Source organism: Haliotis rufescens, unplaced genomic scaffold (assembly GCF_023055435.1).
Source record: "Haliotis rufescens isolate VD_foot unplaced genomic scaffold, xgHalRufe1.0.p SCAF_2, whole genome shotgun sequence".
Classification (NCBI taxonomy): domain Eukaryota; kingdom Metazoa; phylum Mollusca; class Gastropoda; order Lepetellida; family Haliotidae; genus Haliotis; species Haliotis rufescens.
The window spans coordinates 60,000,926-60,023,671 of NW_025963890.1; the positions used below are offsets into that span (position 1 = coordinate 60,000,926).

At 38.4% G+C, this 22,746-nt stretch overlaps 1 protein-coding gene across 10 annotated transcripts; it reads right to left on the reverse strand.

Moving 5' to 3' along the window:
* Positions 1 to 1,580: 1,580 nt before the first annotated feature.
* LOC124142090 (centrosome and spindle pole associated protein 1-like) lies at positions 1,581 to 22,532 on the reverse strand. 10 transcript variants are annotated; one of them, XM_046510363.2, is made up of 22 exons: positions 22,387 to 22,532; positions 17,300 to 17,465; positions 16,424 to 16,520; positions 15,138 to 15,302; positions 14,004 to 14,117; positions 13,139 to 13,300; positions 10,847 to 10,929; positions 10,185 to 10,278; positions 9,744 to 9,775; positions 9,190 to 9,218; positions 8,705 to 8,761; positions 7,318 to 7,431; positions 6,923 to 7,033; positions 6,768 to 6,804; positions 6,497 to 6,594; positions 6,236 to 6,285; positions 5,801 to 5,886; positions 5,492 to 5,626; positions 4,678 to 4,766; positions 4,295 to 4,340; positions 3,576 to 3,606; positions 1,581 to 3,199 (listed from the first exon to the last, which is right to left on the reverse strand). In XM_046510363.2, exons 2-22 carry the CDS (start codon positions 17,373 to 17,375, stop codon positions 3,136 to 3,138), a joined length of 1,770 nt encoding a protein of 589 aa, XP_046366319.1. In that variant the 5' UTR covers positions 17,376 to 17,465; positions 22,387 to 22,532; the 3' UTR covers positions 1,581 to 3,135. The 10 variants fall into 10 exon arrangements, with proteins under 10 accessions (XP_046366319.1, XP_046366326.1, XP_046366354.1 ...); XM_046510370.2 differs by lacking the exon at positions 22,387 to 22,532 and adding an exon at positions 17,751 to 17,869; XM_046510398.2 differs by lacking the exons at positions 13,139 to 13,300; positions 14,004 to 14,117 and adding an exon at positions 12,947 to 12,973.
* Between the last annotated feature and the right edge of the window lie 214 nt (positions 22,533 to 22,746).

Below are 22,746 nucleotides of genomic sequence, written 5' to 3' on the forward strand. Positions count from 1 at the left end.
CGTTAGAATGTGGGATGAATGATTTCTCATTTTCACTGATGACGTGTCATTGTTAGAATGTCGGATATTTGGTGAGCAGAGTTTTATCACTTGGGCACGTGAAAAACCTAAACCTGTGATCGTGAGTTCGGTTCGTCCCAATTATTTCGGTTTGTAAGGTCCGTATCGTACTCAGGGTTTCACCAGAGTGGTAAAGGTCTAAGACCTGTATCACTTTGGGCTTTCCTCCCACAAATACGCCGACAGGCCATGATGTAACTGAAATACTTTTAAAAGCAGCCACGTCACGCGGAAAATCCGGGTTCGATTCCCCACATGGGTACAATGTGTGAAGCCTATTTGTAGTGTCCCCATGCCATGGTATTGCTGTAATATTGCTAATAGCGGCGTAAACCATACTCACTTACTCACTTTAAAGAAGCCAATTCATTCATTAGAATGTGGGATGCTTGCTCTCACTGTCAGCTACGATTGTTTCAACCAGTTTTATGGTGTCTTTTAATGGCATGGTTCAAAATTACTGCTGGCTTAGACACGAAACTCATTCTCAGAGAGCACTGTATACAGCTAATTTAGTCTCTAATTTAATGTAACACTGGTATGTCACTTTACATACAGTTTGTTATATCTACTGACAAAATAGATGTAGCAATTATAATTTATGTGTGCTGACCTTTCCGACTACCAAAGAAAAACTAGGAGGATAATGCAATGATTATTGTCTGGCTTAGATTTTCTTAATTCTTTTAACGTGTGTCAAGAGAACTGTTGTCTAAAAGGGATCCGTTTATTCTAATTTGAACTGTCATTTTCCTGTTGGGAAAAGTTTGTATTGGTCGTAATTGTTATACACTGAAGACATGCTGTGTCATATGTCCTTACATATCAGAAAAGCAGGTCCTTCTTATGAAATTAGCTGCTGGGGTGTTTCGAACTCTGCAGACGCAAGCTAAAAATTGTTTTGTAAGTAGTAGCTTGTACGTATGAATCGTCTATCTAAACTCAAGTCAATGTTTATTCCGTTCAATTGTCCTATACATTGAACTTGATTATAACACGTATAAACATGCACCTATTGTCTCAAGGCAAGCAGCTGTTCTAACTCCCGATGGTTCAAATAAGGGTTTGCAAAGTTTCTTCAGGATTAAAGGCTTCATCATACTAAAGCCTCCGTGAGAAACTGTTCACAGGCAATGACTTATTCTTCTCTGGTGTTGACTTTTATGGTTGCACAAAGTGCATGTTTATGTCCAGTTCACGGTCATTTGTAATGAGGGGGCACGGGTGGCCCAGTCGTCTAAGGCAACGCGATTCGCTGTGCAGAGTTGCGTCCCTTGGGCACGCCAGAAACCTATGATTGTGGGTTCGAATCCCGGTTCGCCCCGATTATGTTTCTAGGTTTGTCAGCACCATACCCGTGCTCATGGGTTTCACCGAAGTGGTTAACGTCTGAGGCCCGCATCACTTCGGGCTTTCCTACCACATTAAGCTGACACGCCATGATATAACTGGAATAATGTTAAAAGCGGCGTTAAACCCAACTCACTCACTCACTCACTCATTTGAATAAGGCAATTCCATAGTCTGACAAGAATTTATTCATCTTTCAATGCACTATTACAGCAATAGGTCATGCTCTCATTAAATTCCATGCATAAAAAATAACTTAATACTTACACTATATACAAGAATTTCTATTATACATTTGAATAATCGTCCCACATGATTGATATTGCGCACACTACAGTAAGTTAGTTCTCTTTATGTCATCAATCATTACATAATTATGCTGATTGATTCACATCAGCAGATCTCGTGCAGTAATATTTCTTTTTAAGGAATTAAATACTGCGGAGTATGAATAACGCAGCTCGATAGTCACCTCAGAAGAGTAAGTGAATGTCGTGTGACCCACACATAGCTCTATTCAAGTTATTATATTACGCCGGATCGCTATATTGTTGAAATATTGACGATGCCATGTCATATTGTACCTAACTATATGACGCAGGCCAGAGACTGGACAAGACGGTCCAGCATTTGATAGTTTGAGAAACGACTGATGCCGTCGGGTACGACATCTTTTAACATCCAAATCTTAGTAACAGCTATCACTATCTATGGATGCATGCGGTTTTGTCGTACATTTCTTTGGTCATTATTGTTGTGTTGTATAACGAATAATCAAAGATCAATACCTACAAAATGAAAAACTGAAACTGACGTATTTCACTATGAACCCATACGATATCATAAATATCAGAAGCAACCTGATTCATACGTCAGATTATTCGGTCGAACGGTAAATGAAACATTTGTCCATTCATTAAAAAGATATGTCCCCTGCGTGGTTTACTTTACAAGTTGAATTTATAGTCCGGAGGTATTCAGTTCGACGCTGACATATTCTTGTAACGACATCTATTTCAATACATTAGCGAACGGTCTCTTTCTGTTAGAGATATTTTTTTCTTTCTTGAAGTAGTAGCGCCCGATTACCCCAGAAAGACGCCTTTATAAACTGATCGATATAAAACGTACGGTCTGCTACGTGGGTGAAGCAATTTATCTTTCGAATCAATATCTATCGATCGCAATATGTCAATTTTCTATTTCTGTGATAAGCGTTGGAACTTGAACCATACCCTCTCAGATTTGTATAAATTGAATTAAATGTAGGAAGAACATTTAGGTAGTTTTATCCTGTGTCCGTTTCTCTACTTTCCAAGCAGTGTTTCTACTTTTGTATTTGTGTTTTCCGATTATCAGCACTAGCATTGAATCTATATTTCATAAAGTTCATTTGGTATTGAAACGAAGACATTAACATTCCAATGCTCATGATTACTCTGTACAACGCTCGTTTATATAGATATACATTGGCAGGTATTTACCTCTCTTTGTGTATACATCGTTATGTTATATCACAGGTTATGCAGATCACATTTGGTTGAAATGCCATATCACAGCTACATTGAAGCCCATGTCCAATTCACCATCAATATCGAAATCCTGAGGTGAGAAATGTACAGTTCTGTTGATGCTTTTGAGGTAATTCATGCAAGCATATAGCTCCCATCTAAGTCCTCAATCCACGTGGGCCAACGTGACCCGGACTTGCTCATCGCATGTCTGTTACACATCCGCGGAACTCGGTCGTAACCACGTGTCGTCGTTCAAAGTGTCAGCTGATGAAGGCCTGCAAATATATGTTTAGGTTATTAATTACCTTTTGACAATTATAAATCTTACTCAGCGGATGTGACAAAATCACAAAAATCCGTAACACATGAAGTCCTGTCATTTGGATAGTAACTATTTGAAGGATGGTTATCAATTAAATGATTTGACAACCATATGACAAGAAATCTTTGACATCCAAATGACAAAAAATCCTTAGGACTCCCGAATTCTATAATTTGTGTTTAATAACATTATTCCATTGTTAAAAACCATAAGAACAATACACCGATACACCAATCTTGAATTATCGAGGTCTCCATGATTAAGAAGTTGTATTGAACTCCGAACTTAACATGACACATTATACGCTATATATCCATAAGGTTTCTCACCTATGGCTCCGGAATCCGAATCCATCTGAAACTAAAAGGGCAATGTACTATTGTAATAGTTGGATAGATCTGTTAGTCGACAATAAGCTTTACAGTCAGAACGTGTAGCTTCGAAAGAGACTGCTACTGTTGTCAGACAAAAATATTTTCTCTGCATTATATTTTGAACGGGTGGATATGGTGGCTGCAGCACACGAGTGGCCCAGGAATGTCAGACCCTAGTCGTGCTTGAAACTTAAACCGTGGGTAATGTTTCTACGGATTTCCCTAGCATACAATTGTTCGTGGTTTCACCAAAGTGTTCATCGTTTAAGCTGCATCAGTTGGCCCTTCCTTCCAGAAAAAGCTGGCCCGCGATGATATAACTGAAATACTGTTCAAACGGCGTTGGACCCGTGAAGATTCCGGGATAGAATAGGTCTTCAGCAACCCATGCTTGCCGTAAAAAGCGACTATGCTTGTCGTAAAAGGCGACTAACGGATCGGGTGGTCAGGCTCGCTGATTTGGTTGATGCATGTCATTGATCCCAATTATGTGGATCGATGCTCATGATATTAATCACTGGATAGTCTGGTCAGGACTCGATTATTTACAAACCGCCGTCATATAGCTGGAATATTGCTTCGTGCGGCGTTAAACAACAAACCAACCAACCAACCAACCAATCAAACGGCGTTGAATTATAATCACTCACTATTTTCTAAGTTTCATTGCTTACCTTCATCAATGCGTCCCAGTCGACTCTCCGAGTAGTTGTGATATTTCTGTGTGAAGTAAATACATTCATTAGATGGAACATCATGCCAGGCCGATTGTAAAACAAATAAAAAACTGAAAATTTGTAAAGGTGTTTCATGCTATGAAATCACGCCGAAGACCCGGGTTCGATTCCCGACATGGGTACAATGTGTGAAGCCCATTTCTGGTGACCCCCGCCGTGATATTGCTGGAATATTGCTAAAAGCGGCGTAAAACGATACTCACTCACTCATGCTATGAAAGCAATACTATACATGATTGTTATTATTTATGACAAGTTTGTTGAGTTCCATGAATGTGATAAATCGATACTAAATGAAAAAAAACGTATTCCACACAAACCCGTAATCTTGAGAAAGGTGTGATTTCCCGATCCATCCAGACAGGGCGGGTAAAGAAATATTTCTTCATGATGACTTGCTTCTCAGAATCTGCACAAAGAGAAAAGGTCAAGGATTGTATAAATGTACACTTCACCAAGTTACATATGCTTTAGGTCTGTACATGGCAATGACTAATAAAATGCGTCAACCGAATACAACGTAGGAGAACATGATATGAATTATCTATCACCCATTTAATGATTATGTAAGTGGTCAAATCGGAGATATGTGGTCGTTTTGTCATTTGAGAGTAAAAGAATTCTGACAAGCAACAAGGTGTTTTGGTAAACCAACATGATAAATATGTATTTAAGGGCAACAATATTCCAACCCCCAGTAGTCTCATCGGCGCCGATATAATTAGCCGGCGTAATCACCAGATGCCAATTAGCGCTGAACACAAACCAGTCGGGATTATAGTACATAATAATCAAATTTTGAATCCGCGAAGAAAAAGCCATCCATATTTTTAAACTTTCAAAATTGGGATGTTATTTCCCTTTAATTGTATATTTGGTTCTTAACACAATCACATTTCCTTTCTCATGCGGGGCGGTCGGGTAGCCTAGTGGTTAAAGCGTTCGCTCGTCACGCCGAAGACCCGGTTCGATTCCCGACATGGGTACAATGTGTGAAGCTCGCTCACTCACTCCTTTCTCATGTTGGTCATAAAATATAAAGTCATGTACGGCCTATTCCGTATGAGATATAATACATGTGAAGCAAGGTCTCGTCTAGGGGTTTTCAGGAAACTAGTTTGCCGTGACAATTACCGGTCTTGGCCCCTCTGAGTGCACGCAAGGCTTCATCCTGTTGTTTGAGCAGCGCCCCCTGCTGCCACTCCAGCTTCATGTTGGTGTATGGTACTTCCGGGAAGATGCTTCTGAACTCCCTCCGGGACCGGTAGTCTGAAAACAAGAAATAGGGAGAAAGAAACAGTTAATCCTTTTTTGCTTGCATATGTATTGTACAGATGGAATGTTTATGAATATCTGAGCCATGCAAGGACTGGGACTGTATACGTCTGTTTTCGTAATCCATGTACAAATTGAAAATGATCCCCAATGACATCCTTATTGTACCTCTGTGTTTGAGATCTGTGAAGACGTGGACGTTTTCTGGATTAGCGTTGTCATCCGTCTTGGGTGTTGGCGGTACATCAATTTGTCTGAAATAGGGTACCAGTACAGTTAGAAAGAACGAAATATCCTCACATACAAACTACAGTCATGACAACATAATGTTTCATACACTTTGTTACGTGTAGACACAAAGCCCATGGATGCCTAGTGGTCTAAGGCGCTGCAAGAGTTACGTCCCTTGGATGGATATAATCCGCTGAGCCGAGACCTAGAATCACCCTGATTATAACCTTTCTGACCACAACAGTGTTCGTGGGCTTCACCAACGTCCAACGTTATGATGTAACTGAAATACTCTTTCAACTCACTCACTCACGCTGGACACAAATATAAAATAACGCGGGTTGAGGAAACAGCTATAAAAGAGTAACTTACCGCTCTTTGTTCTTTCGTACAACTTTAATATCAAGTTTTGCAGGCTCTATCTAAATGAAGAAACATAGTTATGGATCATTATAGTAAATATTTTGGTTGACGCACGGACGTATATATACGTCTTTGGTTGACGTTAATGATACGTGAATAACGCATACTTTGCTTTATGCTTAGCACAGTATTATACTTTAAGTTGTGTTCAATGTACACGTATAAACAGGAGGTGTTTCAAATAACGGTAATAACACACAAATAACGTACTGGTCTTCTGTTCATCAACAACTCTTCGATCATACGCCGCTCCTCTCTGAGTTTCAGACGATACAGATCCATGTCGTCAAGGAGACGGTTCCTGCCGCCTAGAATATAATTGACAGGTAGTGTTTTATATCAGATCAAGTAGGTGGCGACCGATAACATCACGTATTGTCTTCTATTCATTATTTTTAAGGCATCCTCAGCTCTAATGAAACCAAAACTGAAGGTAATTTTTAAGAAATGAACAAGTGGAATATTTTTTAGTGCAACTTACTTCCTGGTTTAACCACAACTGTTGGAATAGTTCTCGGCTGAAAGAAGAAAAAAAACGTCAGTTGAAATTTGTGTTATGTTCCTTTGAATTCGACTGACACATGGATTTAATTATTAAAATAATTGACAGAAACTTAAACATCTCAAAACACAAACCCTCTCTAATTCCTTTAATCTCATTAGTCTTTCCCATTCCCTGCGTTGTCTCTCGGCCTCTCTCCTTCTGTTCTCTGACTCCAGGCGTAGTTCCTCGAGACGCCGTCGTGCCTGGAACAAAACGCCAACAGGGGAATTCACTTAGAGTACACTTTGTGCAGCGCTTTATGGCGGGTCATACTGAAGTTATAATCAGATATTGTAAACTGACAATGTTTCATGAGCTACCTACCAACATGATTTAAATAAATAAGCATCATAACTATTAATTTCCATTGTCAGAATGTGTTTAGTGATGAATGCACATTCTTCAGAAACATGAAGGTGTATCGCGAACACCTGGTGTCGTCACTGGTTTTCAGTGATCCATTCATATAATTTTCAAATTTTCGCACCTCTGATTCTGAGTCTCGGAGACGGCGTTGATTCTCGTCAAGTTCTCGCTGGAGTCTCCTTTTGTGTTCTTCGTTGTCCCTCTCCAGTTTGATCTTCAGCCTGGCTTCTTCTAACTGTTAATGTGAAACATTTAGGCAGTTTTAGCATTCACCTATTGTTTCGTGATTGTTTACAATGATAAAACACAATGAACGTTGTTGATGGATTTTACACTTGACATGCATATTCAGGCATGCTTCAGCAGACTACTGTGCCGTATTGCTGGTACATATATTGCACATATGTGATTCTTCCTTTGGTTTATGGTGACGCTGTTAAACAATGTTGTCAACGTTTTTAATCAAAATAACTACATAACAAAAACAAGGAAATTGTTAGCTAGAAACTTGTTAGCTAGGACTTGTCAGTTTAATTGTATATATGTTAGATTGATAAAATTACGCGAATGTGGGGGTTTCTGTGGTGTATAATCAAATTGTTAAACTAATAAGAACTGAATCAAGTCTACAAACTAATTTAAAAAAAACAAAAAGAAAAAAGCTCGTCGTTATCACAAATGCGATTGTGTATATGCTTTTTGATTACCGGGGACGGTCGGGTAGCCTAGTGGTTAAAGCGTTCGCTCGTCACGCCGAAGACCAGGGTTCAAATCCCGACATGGGTATAATGTGTGAAGCCCATTTCTGGTGTCCCCCGCCGTGATAATGCTGGAATATTGCAAAAGGCGGCGTAAAACCAAACTCACTCACTCTCACTCAATTTGATTACCGAGTGCTACTGATATAGCAGGACATGTTCATCCTTTTCGCGCACTACTGGTGTCATCACTGATTTTAAATGATCCATTTATATATTTTCCCCCTGTTTTGCCTTTTACGCCCAATGGGGAAACTATTTCGGCAGAATCCGTGACTGATTACTCTCTGGCGTTGACATTTTTTATTTAGCTAGACATGATGTGAAATCAAGTGACAAATAAGGAACAGACACATTTTGTGTGTTTGTCGTTAAAAGATTTAATAAATGCCCACATATCTGTGTAAATGAGGTGTAAAGATTCGACCTACGAAGCACTGTGTATGTCTCGGCGGTCACAATCTACGATATCAAGAAAATTACAAATTGCGTTTACGTTGAAACAGTGCTTGAGCAGAAATAGGTCACATGCCATTTGTAGTAGAAATCATCATCAAAGTTATCGACCCCCTATGTAATACAATGACCTTCCGACAAAATATGTTTAATATCTTTTATCATGCCGAAGGCCCGGTTCAATCCCCCATTGTGCAAAGCCCGTTTCTGGTGTTCCCCGCCATGATATTGCTGGAATATTGCTTAAAGCGGCGTAAAACCATACTCACTCATTCTATGAGTTAACCGTGTTACCTTGTCGTTTAAATCGTCCAGTGGTTTGTCTATGGCTGCTCGGTACCTAGGCTCAGGCTGATGAAGTCAAAGCAGGGTTACGAAGAAGACGTAATGCAATTAAAATGAATTAAGATGCATTCAGTCATTAAGATTCTATAGTACTTAGCGTAGTGTAAAATGAAAGTATTAGTCGTGGAGTGAAAATTGAATGAAAACACTTCTATAAGTCCCACAGAAAGATCAAATATATATTCATTTAAACAATGAATAGTGTGAAACAAATTCCAGTTAAATATCTACAAAGATATGAGTGAATTATCTATACCATCTGAAATTAAAAGCTAAATCAGTTGTCACTGACAAATTTAGTTGTCTATGTAACTATCAAAGAAAAAATCTACAATCAAATCGAATTCTATTTGAAGCTGTTAACTTCTACTTACTACATTGTATTTAATAAACAGTAAGTAATTCGTACAATCTAGTAAAACAACCATTCTTACCAGCAATGCAGAGCTCCTAACTGGAACCTCTGAAAGTAGACCCAAACCCAAACATTCGTATGTACACACAAACACACAAACACACAAACACACACACATATAGTAATATATAGAATAGTAATATTTTGCTGGAAAGCCACGTATTGGATAGGTTTCTGTATATGTTTATGAACATTATTTCCACTTTCATTAAAGTATTTACCCCATTATTTTCTAAGTTTTAAAAGTTACATTAAAATCTTGTTTCATACAACGCATCAGTGACAAAAATTATGTCTGATGCAATTCCCTATTTTGACTTGTACCACATATTCCCATGTTTCTTTAGGTGAACAATTGACTTGACATTGCATGTGTTTGTGACGGGCGCCACCTGTGGGCAGGATACGCGAACACCTGGTATCATCACTATTTGATAGTAATTCATATACACATGCAATGATATAGTGGGAATCGTACAATCGAATGGTTTTGACAGATAATTCTTATGAATATAGAAATTGTTTGTCGCTTGCATTGACACTTCGATTTGGAATACAACCAAAAATACTTACCCATTTGGATAGGGTTGTATTTTGGGCCTTGCCTGCAAAACAGACAGGTATGTTTAATGCAAAACTGCATGATGCCAAAATGATCTGCCAATGAAAAGCCGTGGTCCCAAGCAATATATGCGAATCGTAAGAGGCGAACAAATTGGATAGGGTGGTTAGGCCAGGTAACGGCATGAATCGTTGCCTTTAATTTCAATAACTGGATTATCTGGTCCAGATTATTTACAGCGACGTCAATGCTGAATGAGACTATACTAGGTAAAGTTTATTCTTATATTCATCAGCATAAACCGAGGGCTATAATCTATTCTTCTGAACTGCATTTAGCCTCAACAGAAAGAGATATCGCCTGTGGACAGAATAATGCAAATGTGTACATTAATTCAAGAGTAGGGTAGCCTTTGTGAAACGGGTTGTTCACCCTAAGACCGATCGGCTCACCATTGATAGGCCGGTGCAGGTTGTTGAATAATTATGGGTCTGTTGTCTGGGTAGTGTATAGGCTGCAGGGGTTGTACTAGTGGCACCTGTGGGACTGTAAAAACAAGACATTTATCAGAGCCTACTGAAGCAACCATTCCCCTAACACATACATGTATATAAAACCACATTTCCATTTTGCTTCTTCTGTGTCAGCAAATGAAATTTAAATCAGCCTACATTTTTAAATGTGTTCTGTGCTTTGTTATGTGAACCAAAAAACATTCCCTTTACAAATGGAATCAATGTCAATTGCCAAAGAGTTGTGACTGTATAATCAGTTATCTATGGACAGTGTTAACTATTTTTACTTTTTGACCGAGATCTATGGCAATAAATATGATAATTATCAAAATAAAATCTAAAACATACTAGTAACTGAATTAAATATCGCCCATAGTAAGGTTAAATTATGGTACAGCTTGATATGATAAATGATAATATTAGGTATGCACATATGCTACTTAAAAGAAGCGAAAGAACACTCGATTCTTCATATTATTTTTGTTAATAGGCCATGCTATGACAGATCAACTGTAGTAATACAAAAGATCGGGTCTTTTTTTTACTAGTATAAATTATCAACACTGGAATACGTATCGACATGCATAAATCAAACATACCTAGACTTATGTCCCTGGCCGCCATTATGCCATAGCCACTGTCCATTGGAGCTCTGTAGCTGATAGGAGCGGCTGGTTGAACTCTGCTTGATTGAGGAAATACCACGCATGTATATATATTCGTAGAAAATGTAGAATGTCAGTAAATCGCGGGTAAGGGTAGCAGGACAAGTCGTAACACCTCCTCTGCTGTACTTGCCAATAAGAAGCAATAATGAAATCTTCTAGTGTTTGTCTTATACCCACAGTCTTACCTTCAAACGAGCAGCAGGTCAAGCATAAAATATATATTGCTCTATCTAGTATATCTGTCACTGACAAGTAAATAAATAGTCGATCTTTCATATGAATCTACGTGTACACAAGTCCTGAAAATCTTCTTGTGTTGAGAGGTGATTGATTAAGTTAAGCCTTTCACAGGTTTCTCTTAAGGAGCATTGGGGCTTTATGGCATATCTTTTATGTGCCTTTGAAGACACTCAGTTCATTTGTAAAGAATTCTACAAAGCATTATGTCTTTTCAAGCCAATTTATTCACTCATGGTAAAAGAACCTAACCCCAACGTAGCAACGGTGTGTATGGATTAAGCTCCAATATATGCATACAGTCTGATATAATGTGAGGTCAAGCATGTCCTTTAACATACATTTCATATGGCGTGTACAGTTTTGTATGAAGGATTGTGCATTTGAACATAAATATACGCCACACAACATTCAATTATTCATTATTCATTTAATTTGGTGACATTGATGGTACGTGGTACTCAATTCTAAAGCAACTAAAAGCATTAGTAAAAAGCATAATTTAAATATCTTTCAGGATTCATAATCAACAGTTTCTGTACATCAGGTGTACATTTTATATTTTCTAAATTAGATTTTCTGATGGAGTGATTTTAATTTAATATTTGGGTTCTTGGGAGATAATATCTGTTAGAAAATCGTCTCTTTGAGATATCACCAGTTAGCACATGCATCTCCTAATTGGGGAGTTGTCGTTGATAGTGGTGCATAAATCATGAATACTGATAACTGAAAGATACAAGGACCTACTGACATTTGGAAAGCGTCAGCCATGGTGCGGCAAACAAAAAGGTCATGTGAATAAAGGATCTGTTCCGACATAGATAATGTCAAGTACAAGGTAAGTAAACTTTTTTTATGGTTTTGAATGGCATTAAATATCGGTGATACCTTTCAGTTATCAGTTCAGAGGGGGAAATGCTAAAACCGTGCAGGAAAGAGAGAATGTGAAGAAAAAAGAATTTTAACAATACGCCTTCTTTCAATCAACCATAACATACAATTATAGCAGATTTGGGAGACATGCGTATCATTTGATGTGACAACAGCATGTGCATGCATACATGCTCTCAGTTTGATAGATTTTGGTATAATGCACATCAGATAAGACTGTTGAAAGTGTTCATGCATAAAGTATACAGTGATAATAACACGAGACAGACCTTCGAGGTCTGCACACGTCAGCATTAAAGTATATTACAGACATGGATGAGTTGGCCCCCTGATAAGTTGGAGATGATACGCCCCCTGACTGGTGCTTCAAGGTGCTAATGATTGCTGTTTCGATTACATATGTAACATATCCCGATCAGTAAACATTAATAACAACACAAACTAACATTTGAAATAACGTATATATTTTCTTGGTAGGTTCAGCTATTCTTCCTTTTAAAAATCAAACGGATAATGTAACAGTTTTAGGAACGGGGATTGCAACCACAAGAGCTAACAGTTCAATATGATGCCTTAACTATGCATGGAGGAATAACTAAGACATGTGTTGCTGTTTCAACTTTACTTTTCCTGCAGTGTTTAATCTTGTAGATCAGTGAGCACAAAAGTGCTCATTCTTCTAAACAGACACGGATATTGAAACTAATCCTCTTTGGATATAATGTCAGGTTGGTCTGAACGTGCCCACAGTGTATCACCCTTCAATATATCACCTTAATGTCTACAGTATATGCTGATATGATGCAGTGACTCCAAAGGTCATGTCTTTGTGCACACACACACACACATATAAGTGCAACGAGGGATTCAAACGTCACACTTCACAAACACATTTCTTACTGTTCTTGTTTCTCTTGCTTGACATCTCTAGGACAAAAATACAATGTGAAAGATTAAACAGAATCCCTAAAAGAATCTACACGTCGACTACAGTGACATGGGTGACACGTCTAGAAATAAAAGAAAGATGAGGGTTAATTGACTAAAGCACTGCTTGGACACTAGGAGGCATCTTCGAGGAAGAAAACTCACGGAGCTGTAAAGTTTAACCGATGGGGTGGATCAATAGAACCCAAATTAGGCTTCTCACTGGGGCCTAACGGTTCCCTTGGCCTTGCTCTTGGTTCGCTAAACGATGGCCAGCTTACGGGTCGATGAACATAATCTGTTCTAGCTGTACGGGGAGACCCTTGCCTGTTAAAAATGTAGGCAGCATTTCTTTACGATTTCCTTTGTACATGCCTGTTTGTATATGCTCAGCGGGCATACAACTTATTTCCGAGTCCCCGTATGTTCACAGTCGTGGTGTATATGCTCACCAAGAACATGACAAACTATTAAATTATCATTATAAAACATCTAGAAATGGTATCGGTTTCATAAACAATTATATACTTTCTGAATTTCTTCATCGAATGGGATCTATCAAATACATGTAATAATGTTGTAAATCTTATTGTTTTGAAATTAACTATTGCATCAAGCAAATACACATTGCCATTATGTATGACATGACTTAAAATAATTTTGAATTTCACACTGGTAGGAAATGAAAATTTGTACGTGTTTCTGCTTAAGGGATCCATAGAATATAGTAAATATAATAATGAAATATATTATATTACCTAGTGCAATAAAGACGAGGACATTAAACTCAAATGAATATATATTAATATTGTTTTCATTTATTATTTCTTCATAAAGGAAATTAAGTACAATGTTAACATTTCTAATCAGTATCTTTGAACACTCATGTTAATACTTTTATCTAATTATTTAAAATAATTGTTTAATTGCGGATTTCGTTTTGATTTCGTAATTTTAATACCTTCTATCATATATACAGTCTACACAGGATAGGTGTTACTACAGTGAGATTACATTAGGAATAGCCTACCATATGACTCTACGAGGAGATGCTTGGGGTACTACTTGTACCGGAACTGCTACGGTGGGTGGTGGTGGTGAGAGGGAACGATGTACTACTACAGGTGGTGGTGCACGGGGCCGCCTTAGCAAGAATGGACAGACATGTATAAGTACTACACCTTCCTATCACTAACACGTTATGGACAGTAATAGGTTTACGTATTCTTTACTCACAACTATAAATTATTGAAGATAATGTGGTAACGTTATTTACTTTTTTATATCACAGAAACAAACAAAGGCATATAAACTGCTGGGTAAAAGAAACTATACATTTGAAAATTGGATTTGACCAACAGTCGCGGAAATACGCACTTAAGGTCAAAAACATCACCCAAAACTGGCTCCAATAGGAGATATCGCTTGGGTGAGATCAAGCGACATCTACATTGTAGATATCGCTGCAATGAAATTGCATCACAACACATCGCCATCGAATAACTATTTCTTGTTTCATTTTTAGCCTCCATCACACATGGGTGTATACTTTCTTGTACCCGGCAGTTTATAAGCATGTGTTTTAACTTGTGTATTCTTTTAACATGAAAGCGAAACTGTTCGTTTGATTATTTATGAAAAATATAACATCATTTATACCATTGCCATAACTAGCTAAGCGGTGAGTACAGAAACTTTGCATACTTTACATTGTCATGAAATACTCTTATTGTGTGTATGTTTAGAGACTGACGACATCAACTTGAGTTACATAATAGTATATAATGAGATTCACTATTTTGATGACGTATTTTGGAAACGTGCACGTGGATCAAAAACAAATTAGGCAAAAAGATTTTTTTTAAAAGGCAAAACAAACCAGAACTGGTCAGTTTAAAAACCTTGCTTCTTGCGGACGTACACGGTATATTCTGAACTCTGGTAAAATATAATTTAAAAAGTACCTCTCATCTATAAAGTCGTAAATGTATATGAATAATATAGCTATGAATAGTAAGTACATGATAACTAGATCATACCTATATTTCAAGCATTCTTCATTTTATATCACAACAGTGCCACAACAAACTACCGGACAGTGCGCTTCTAGCATCGTTAATTGAAAAACTGTACTATGAGATACCTTAACTCTAAGTATACTTACTTGTTTTCATCGTACAGGAACAGTGTGTGATAGGGTCGAACCTTAGAGTCCCCCCTTGATCGATACTGTGTCCAGTCAATGCCTCCGAGGGGCTTTAACCTGTCCGGTCCTTTCTCCGGATCTAGGTATCCGGATGCATTGACGCTCATGTCTTGGATCCGTTCTCTGTAATGGGCAATAATATGGCCATAAAACATCTTGTAACAGGACACAAATACGTGACCTGGAGATGGGATCAATAAAACAGCGTGAAGAGTAGTGAATTGGGCAACGCGTTCACTCTTCAGGTCAAGTACCTGGTTCGATCCGCCAAATAGTTATATGCTGTAAAGTCCCTTTAGGGTGTCCTTCGTCCCAAAATGACTGGAATATTTTATAGGCGGCGTAAATCCCTATTCACTCAATCTATGTTACGAAATGGACACATCGGATTCCCTAGCAATGTCCTTATTGGTCTACATAGACGCGGCAACATATTAAGCCAGAGGGTGAACAACAGCTTAGATAACTGAATAGAATCAATATTGCAATATAGCAATTAAAATATCAGTAAACTTTTGATCCTGATAAGGGTGTTATAGGTCATTGTATGTTCTACTCCAGAAGTTAAATAAAAGTATCACGTTCTTTGTGTAAGTAAACAGTTATATATAAAATGTGCAGAAAGAAGAAAAAAGAAAAGAAACTGTCGGGGAACAGTATCGCATTTAATGAGTGAGTGAACTGTGTTTAACGCCACTTTTAACAGTATTCCAGTTATATCATGGTGTGTCAGCTTAATGAGGGAGGAAAGCCCGAAGTGATGCAGGTCTCAGACGTTTATCACTTTGGTGAAACTCACGAGCTCGGGTATGGTGCTGACAAACCTAGAAACATAATCGGTGCAAACCGGGATTCAAATCCACAATCCAATTTTTTTGTCATGCCTAAGGGACGCAACTCTGCACAGCGAATTGCAGCACCTTAGACGACAGGGTCAACCATGCTACATCAATGCACTCTGTAAAGAAACGTCTTGTTTCATTCAACTGCAGCGATTTTGACTCATTTAAATACGTTTTAAAACGAAAGTACTCCGAGATGTATACAGGCTGTAGATACAGTTACCTACTAAGAACAACTAGGCAATGTCAGAAATGGTACTAGAGCGCTGTGCCTTAGGCAGGTCATGATCCTATCTTCGTGGGTTCGAATCCTTGATTCGCCCTGTTGCACTATCATTTTGGCATTCCCCTACATCAAGCGGACACGCTTAACTCTCTCCCTCGCGAATGAATGGTACCCGCCTTTGTTTTGCTGCATGTCTCTCAGCCATCTGCAGCTGGAGGTCTGCTTTGTAATGGTTCTGCCTCCTCTTCTTGGCACTGGCTCTCTCGCCATATTCTGTAATAATAGAAATGACGACATCCGTAAATAGAGATAATTGCGCTTTCTATTCGACAAGTAGTTTCGGAGCCTTTATAATTGACATTTTCAACACATTTTCAACATTTTAGACGTATGAAGGACATTCTTACCCCTTTCGCGAACACCTGGTGTCATCACTGATTTTCAGTGATCCATTGATATAAGTTTCACCACTATTTTGCCGTTTACGTCCAAAAGAATCTGTTTCGGTGGAGAACCGAGACCGGCAATTCTCTGATATTGAAATCTAACATTTCAGACAGTATACACTCAGTAGTTAAATCTAATATCTCTAAGTGAATTCCGCAAGCAGGGTTATATAGTACTGACAGACCAGGGATCCTAACTGGAGCGGATATGGACAACTCACACTCAGAGAACCTGGTAGTTAAGGGACACCAGTACATAAACAAAATGCAATAGATATGCATTGTCCATACTACCATACCGCCATAAGCCACATGCTTTCAATCACTGGCTTGTCTGCTTCAGACTCGATTATTTGCAGGTCGCCACGTATGGCTGGAAAATATTGCTAATTGCGACGCAATACAACAAACAAACAAACTATTGTCAATGCAATAATGTGTAATTTCAATCAAAACGTCCAGCATTGAAGGGATAAAAAACATTCACGATAACATAATAACTTTTAATAATTTAACATGTAATGTCAGTCGGTGAGATCTATTCAACTCACTTATTATTTCAAATCAAACACAGTACATTAAAAGTCAGACATAAATATACTTTACCTCCGACATCAAGCGACGTGAGGTAGTACCCGCCAGGCTTGTAGTTGGAGTAATGCGTGGTTGTCGTTTCATTCATCTTCTGTCCTGTTCTGTACACTTTCTTTAGCCAACAGTTTCTATTTCTCTGTGTTTACCAAACACATGGTAGGGTGTACGTCCATTCATTCTGAAATACGTACATATAAGTAAATATTGAAGTAAATGCTTCATTTTCTTTCAGAAAATGAGTGTAGACGTAAAGTAAATCTTGCATTTTGTACCGTGTTGACAATACTACAAAACGGCTATGCTGTTCTATGGCGGCCAGGCTGTAAATCTCGCCCTATGATACAGTTGTCCCGGCAAGACTACACGCTGAGGAAATATGCGATCTCATGTCCCTCTCCAGTGCTACCCAACGTACACACGAAGGTACAAAGAAGTACAATACGCGAGTATTATTGAAAACTACCTTACGAATGGGGACACAATTGATCGCCTTCCCAACGTGTCACTCTAATACGGTACAGCTATTATCAGCCACCGCAGGGAATAGATCGAAAACTTTCAAACACAAAAGCTTTATCTCAATGTCCAGGGCTTGAAATCATTGTTGAGTATTAAAGTTGTGTGTGCTAACACTTAGTTTCAATGGGTCGTCTGGTTCGATTTTGTTCACTATAATTTCATTCAACGATCGACAAAAAATGCTGTAGTGGTGTTGGGAGGAAAAGCTTTTCAATTAAGTCTGTCATTTTGAAAGGGTTGTAAATGCCTATGTAAATATACAAATGCCATTCGCGGCTAAGCAGTTTGATTTAAAGTGCCACTGGATATTTGTTGAGAGTGTATATGTGACGGAGTCTGAAAGGAACATCGCCTTATGAGCCATTTTAAAGCATATCGATACTTTTGTGTAAATTAATCGTCAACATATATGCATGTCACAAGTGTTGTTGTGTGGCTATCAGATAAATGGTTTTATGTAACACCAAAAAAATCACAAAAGTAGATATGTTACAGTCATAAATCTCCAATCATTGTTTTGGGAACACTGAAGCAACGTCATGTCGATGGATTCAAAAACCACATGGGAATCCCGCATTTAGCTAGAATCACACAGACTTTTGTGTGACTACCACTCAATCTCCCTATCGCCCACATTTACAATATGATTCCGAAGCCTAAAGAGACATGAAAACAGAGAAACCAAGTTTACGAGCAAAATTAATTCAATTGAAGCCGACACCATGTAGTTTAGAGTAGATATAATGATATAATATTCCAGACGAAAACACCTTTGAATATTAAAGTGATCTTGATTAAGTGCCATTATCTCGTTTCTTTATCACTTGTGTGTATGAATTGTAGTGGCATGAGCAACCATTTGGATATCAGGTTCATTATAAATTGACAGGATGATGATGATGATGATGATGATGATGATGATGATGATGATGATGATGATGATGATGACGACGACGAGGATGATGATGGATGACGATGGATGATGATAGGATATCAGGAGCATTATAAATTGACTGGATGATGATGATGGATGATGATGATGATGATGACGACGAGGATAATGATGGATGACGATGGATGATGATAGGATATCAGGAGCATTATAAACTGACTGGATGATGATGATGATGATATTATTATTATTATTGGTTTTAAGCTAGACATCCACGCACAGTCAGCTAGTACATTCACTCGACTATAGATTATGTCCGCGCTTATCAACTCATACACATCCAATACGTAACATGAAATCGAAAATGCGCTGTTATCTCCACATCTACACGCATAGCCAAAAGAAACGTATCCGTCATACCCCGCTTGCTATGACCACATAGGCTCCTGGCTTGTTTAGTACACCTGATCCCTTTCAAGTTTCTATTTATTGCTTGTTCTACCCCTACTACAGCGCATCCGAATATATATATGTCAGCCAAACAACCACAGTCCAGCGTTACTAGGTACACCGCGTGATTCACTGACCAACTGTCACTGAACGCCTTCTTCAATCCACCCAAGTCCTCTATTCACACGTTACTTATGTTTGTTCATGTTGGGCGCCAAGCTTTATGTTCACGATAGGTGGGTCAGCACATATTATAACACTAAGTACAATGCGGGTGGGTTAGCATATCGACCTCGACATATTGTGCACTGTAGGCAGATGTACAAAAGCACCAAGACATACAGAATCCTAGTTCTTGAGGTATGATATATATATTGTTAGGGGGATTGGTAGCCCAGTCGTATAAGGCGCCGCAATTCGCTGTCCAGTTGCTTCCCTTGGGCACGCCAGAAACCTATGATTATGGGTTCGAATCCTGGTTCGCTCCGACAGCTTCTAGTTTTGACAGCATCATACTCGTGCTCGTGGGTTTCACCAAAGTGGTAAACGTCATTTAGGGCTCTCCTCCCACATGAAGCTGACACGCTGTGATATAACTTGAATACTGTTCAAAACGGCGTTAAACCCAACTCATCCACTCACAACTATGATATCATACATATACAGAGAGACACACAGGGAGAGAGAGAGAGAGAGAGAGAGAGAGACACACACACACACACACACACACACACAGACACACACACACACACACACACACACACACACACACACACATAAAGTGTTAGGCGCTGGGGTGGAGTGGGATCAACAGGAATGTGATCCACAGATCGTGGGGAATCTAAGCCTGTTCTTCGGCGTGTCGAGCTCTGCTTTTGACCAACTGGCTTCCCCGCCATCCGAAGATATAGTAGATACGTAAAAGGGTTTTTAAAAATCCAAACGCCATACTGTATAGTTGAGTGTAAAATTCTACATTATCGGTAATAAGAGGTAGGTAGTTGTGTGTTTAAAGATATTTACATTTTAGTTCTTGAATTCGTGTTTCTTGAATTCGGAGACCTCAGCCAAAAACTATATTGTGCGGACACATTGAGAAAAAGGCTAGTGGTGGGTTACATTTCTTTGATATCCTACTTTGGATAGGTTGCTAACGGGTAAATACCTATATTGGTGAAAGAGTTAGTGAGCTGTTGAGTGAGTGTGTGAGTTGATGATCAATTGAGTGAGAGTAGCACTTAACGCCGCTTTGAACACTATTTCAGTAATATCACGGCCAGTAGATTTAATGCAAAGGGAAAGCCCGTAGCTATGGGCGTCTTCCAGTTCTGTGAGACCAATGAATACCGGGTAAGACAAGCCAAGATGATAATAATGGCGAATCTGAGATCAGGAAATCCTGGCACGGCTATGGAACGCCACTGTGCACAGCGGAACTTTACCATAGTCTACTTTCCCTTTATGTCGAGCAGTATTCCAGCTGCTCCTGCCTTTGACGTCTACATGTCACTACTTTTGAGGTACAATGAACATGCTCTTTCTAACAATATGTCACAGACCGTCATACAACTCCTGCTCAAAAGGTGTTTCATCAGGGTTACATCATTCAAGGCCTCATTAGAGCTTTCAAAAGATTTATGGTAGACATGTATAGGCATTTCCAAATTTGACGCATCAATGACAAATAATTTGTCCGATACGGTTCCCTATTTTGACTTGTACCATATGTTCCCGTGGGTTTCTTTTAAGATGAATAATTGACATGCCTTAGCATGTGCTTGTGACCGGTGCCACCGGTGGGGCAGGGTATGCTCACCTCTTCGCGAACACCTTGTGTCATCATTTGGTATTTAAAATTTATTATGATGATGGTTGTCGCTTTTATTTGTATATGATGGATAATATATTTTATAGATTATTAGTTACATTAACTGTGGACACTTAACAAGTAAATATGATAAAATTAATGATTGGTAAATACTTATTTTGGAAGGCATAATTATGTAACTTTATAGTTATTTACACGTACAATAAGTATATACGCTCGAGAGGGCCGACTGACAATAGATCTTTCGTTCCTAATAATGGTCTTTACTGTTTGAGGAAAGTTTGATAAAATTGTATATTTAACGTCTTTTTCGCTTTTCGCTTTTCGCAACCAAAAGCTGTCACAAATGTTTGACCTTATGTGACGAGGTTATATAAGGTGTGATGTACAGTCATTTTATACACTTATTTTGATCGCAGTGTTCTGCCGAATTTCTGGATAAATGAATCACGAGCACCTTATAATGCCCGTTTCATTACATATACGCGTTCACAAAAGTAACAGTCGTGTTGACAATTCGGTAGTCCCTCATCATGTTAACTAAACATTTCTAAAAGTGTACATCGGTACATAAAGAAAACTAAAAGGTTTGATTCAGCTAAATGTAAGTATGTTAAATGTCAATCAAACACTTACGTGTAAATTCGTTTCTCTTTTTCTCTTCTGACAGTTCTGTTATTAATGTATTAATTGTAAATATGCATACTTGTAAATAAATGGGAGAGGTCAATCTAAATTGTGATCATTTGTGGCCAATTATTTCCATGTGAATAAGTACGGTTAAACTAAAAACAAATTATCCGAGATAGCGAGATTTCCGGATCAATGGGGTTCGCACAACGACCAATACATTGTTTGTATACGCCGGTAACTGTTATCAGTTATATTAAGTATATGGTTATTTAAAGGCGTGATGGTATGAATATTTTGTTCTATAATAATAATGCTAGATTTGTAATCAACTTGAACACCCACCATTGTATCAACCATTTGTTACATGTCTAAGCTTGATATGTTCTTCATATACTTAACATAAGTATAATTATTTAATTGTTACAATGTACAATTGATTTGCAATTCTATATATCTATAGACATTACACTACACATATGAAACATATCACACATATCAAATTGTGACATTAATTGATTCAATATGAATACCCAAGAGCCATATATTCAAAATATATTGGTCTATTATAACATGATTATGTAAGTAATATTTGTAATCATAGTTTTCTATCGATTGAAAGCGGACAATTTCAGTCTTTGCAGTTGTGGTAGCCTTACTTATATTAGACGTTACATAGAGCGTCTTAGATACGCTATAGACTACCTCTGTTCTTCAAACTTCAGCAATATCTTGAATTAAAACATATGCAGTTACGGCCTGGTTTCATTCCGAACATACCTGAGTTAAAGATACATCCATTACACGTTGGTTTTCTCCTATAATCCCGCTTTTAGCTGATAATCCGGGCACTAGCGGTGGATATCCACGCAACTGGTTGTCACTTTCATTGTGTATTGACTGGTTGTCAAGCGAACCCCCCTGAAAATGACAAGCCCATAGCCACCACTTAGCCGAAATCACTCGGCGATTTATTTGTAAAGTCAAGCCCATGGGATCCCTTTGTTAGACGTTTAGTCGTCCCTTTTCACAGTATCAATGGCATTGTGTACCCAAAGCCGGTCTCTTTCTGCTAAGGCAAACTCATTACTAGTTCGACTATTTAATTCCCAATGTAAGATCGTGTCGAATTCTATAGAT

Coding starts and splice junctions, on each gene's coding strand:
- LOC124142090 (XM_046510363.2), bottom strand. CDS start 17,375: ATGAATGAAACGACAACCACGCATTACTCCAACTACAAGCCTGGCGGG. Junction 9,219..9,743: donor ATACAACCCTATCCAAATGG/GTAAGTATTTTT, acceptor GTCTACTTTCAG/AGGTTCCAGTTAGGAGCTCT. Junction 3,607..4,294: donor ACTGGGACGCATTGATGAAG/GTAAGCAATGAA, acceptor TTGCCCTTTTAG/TTTCAGATGGATTCGGATTC.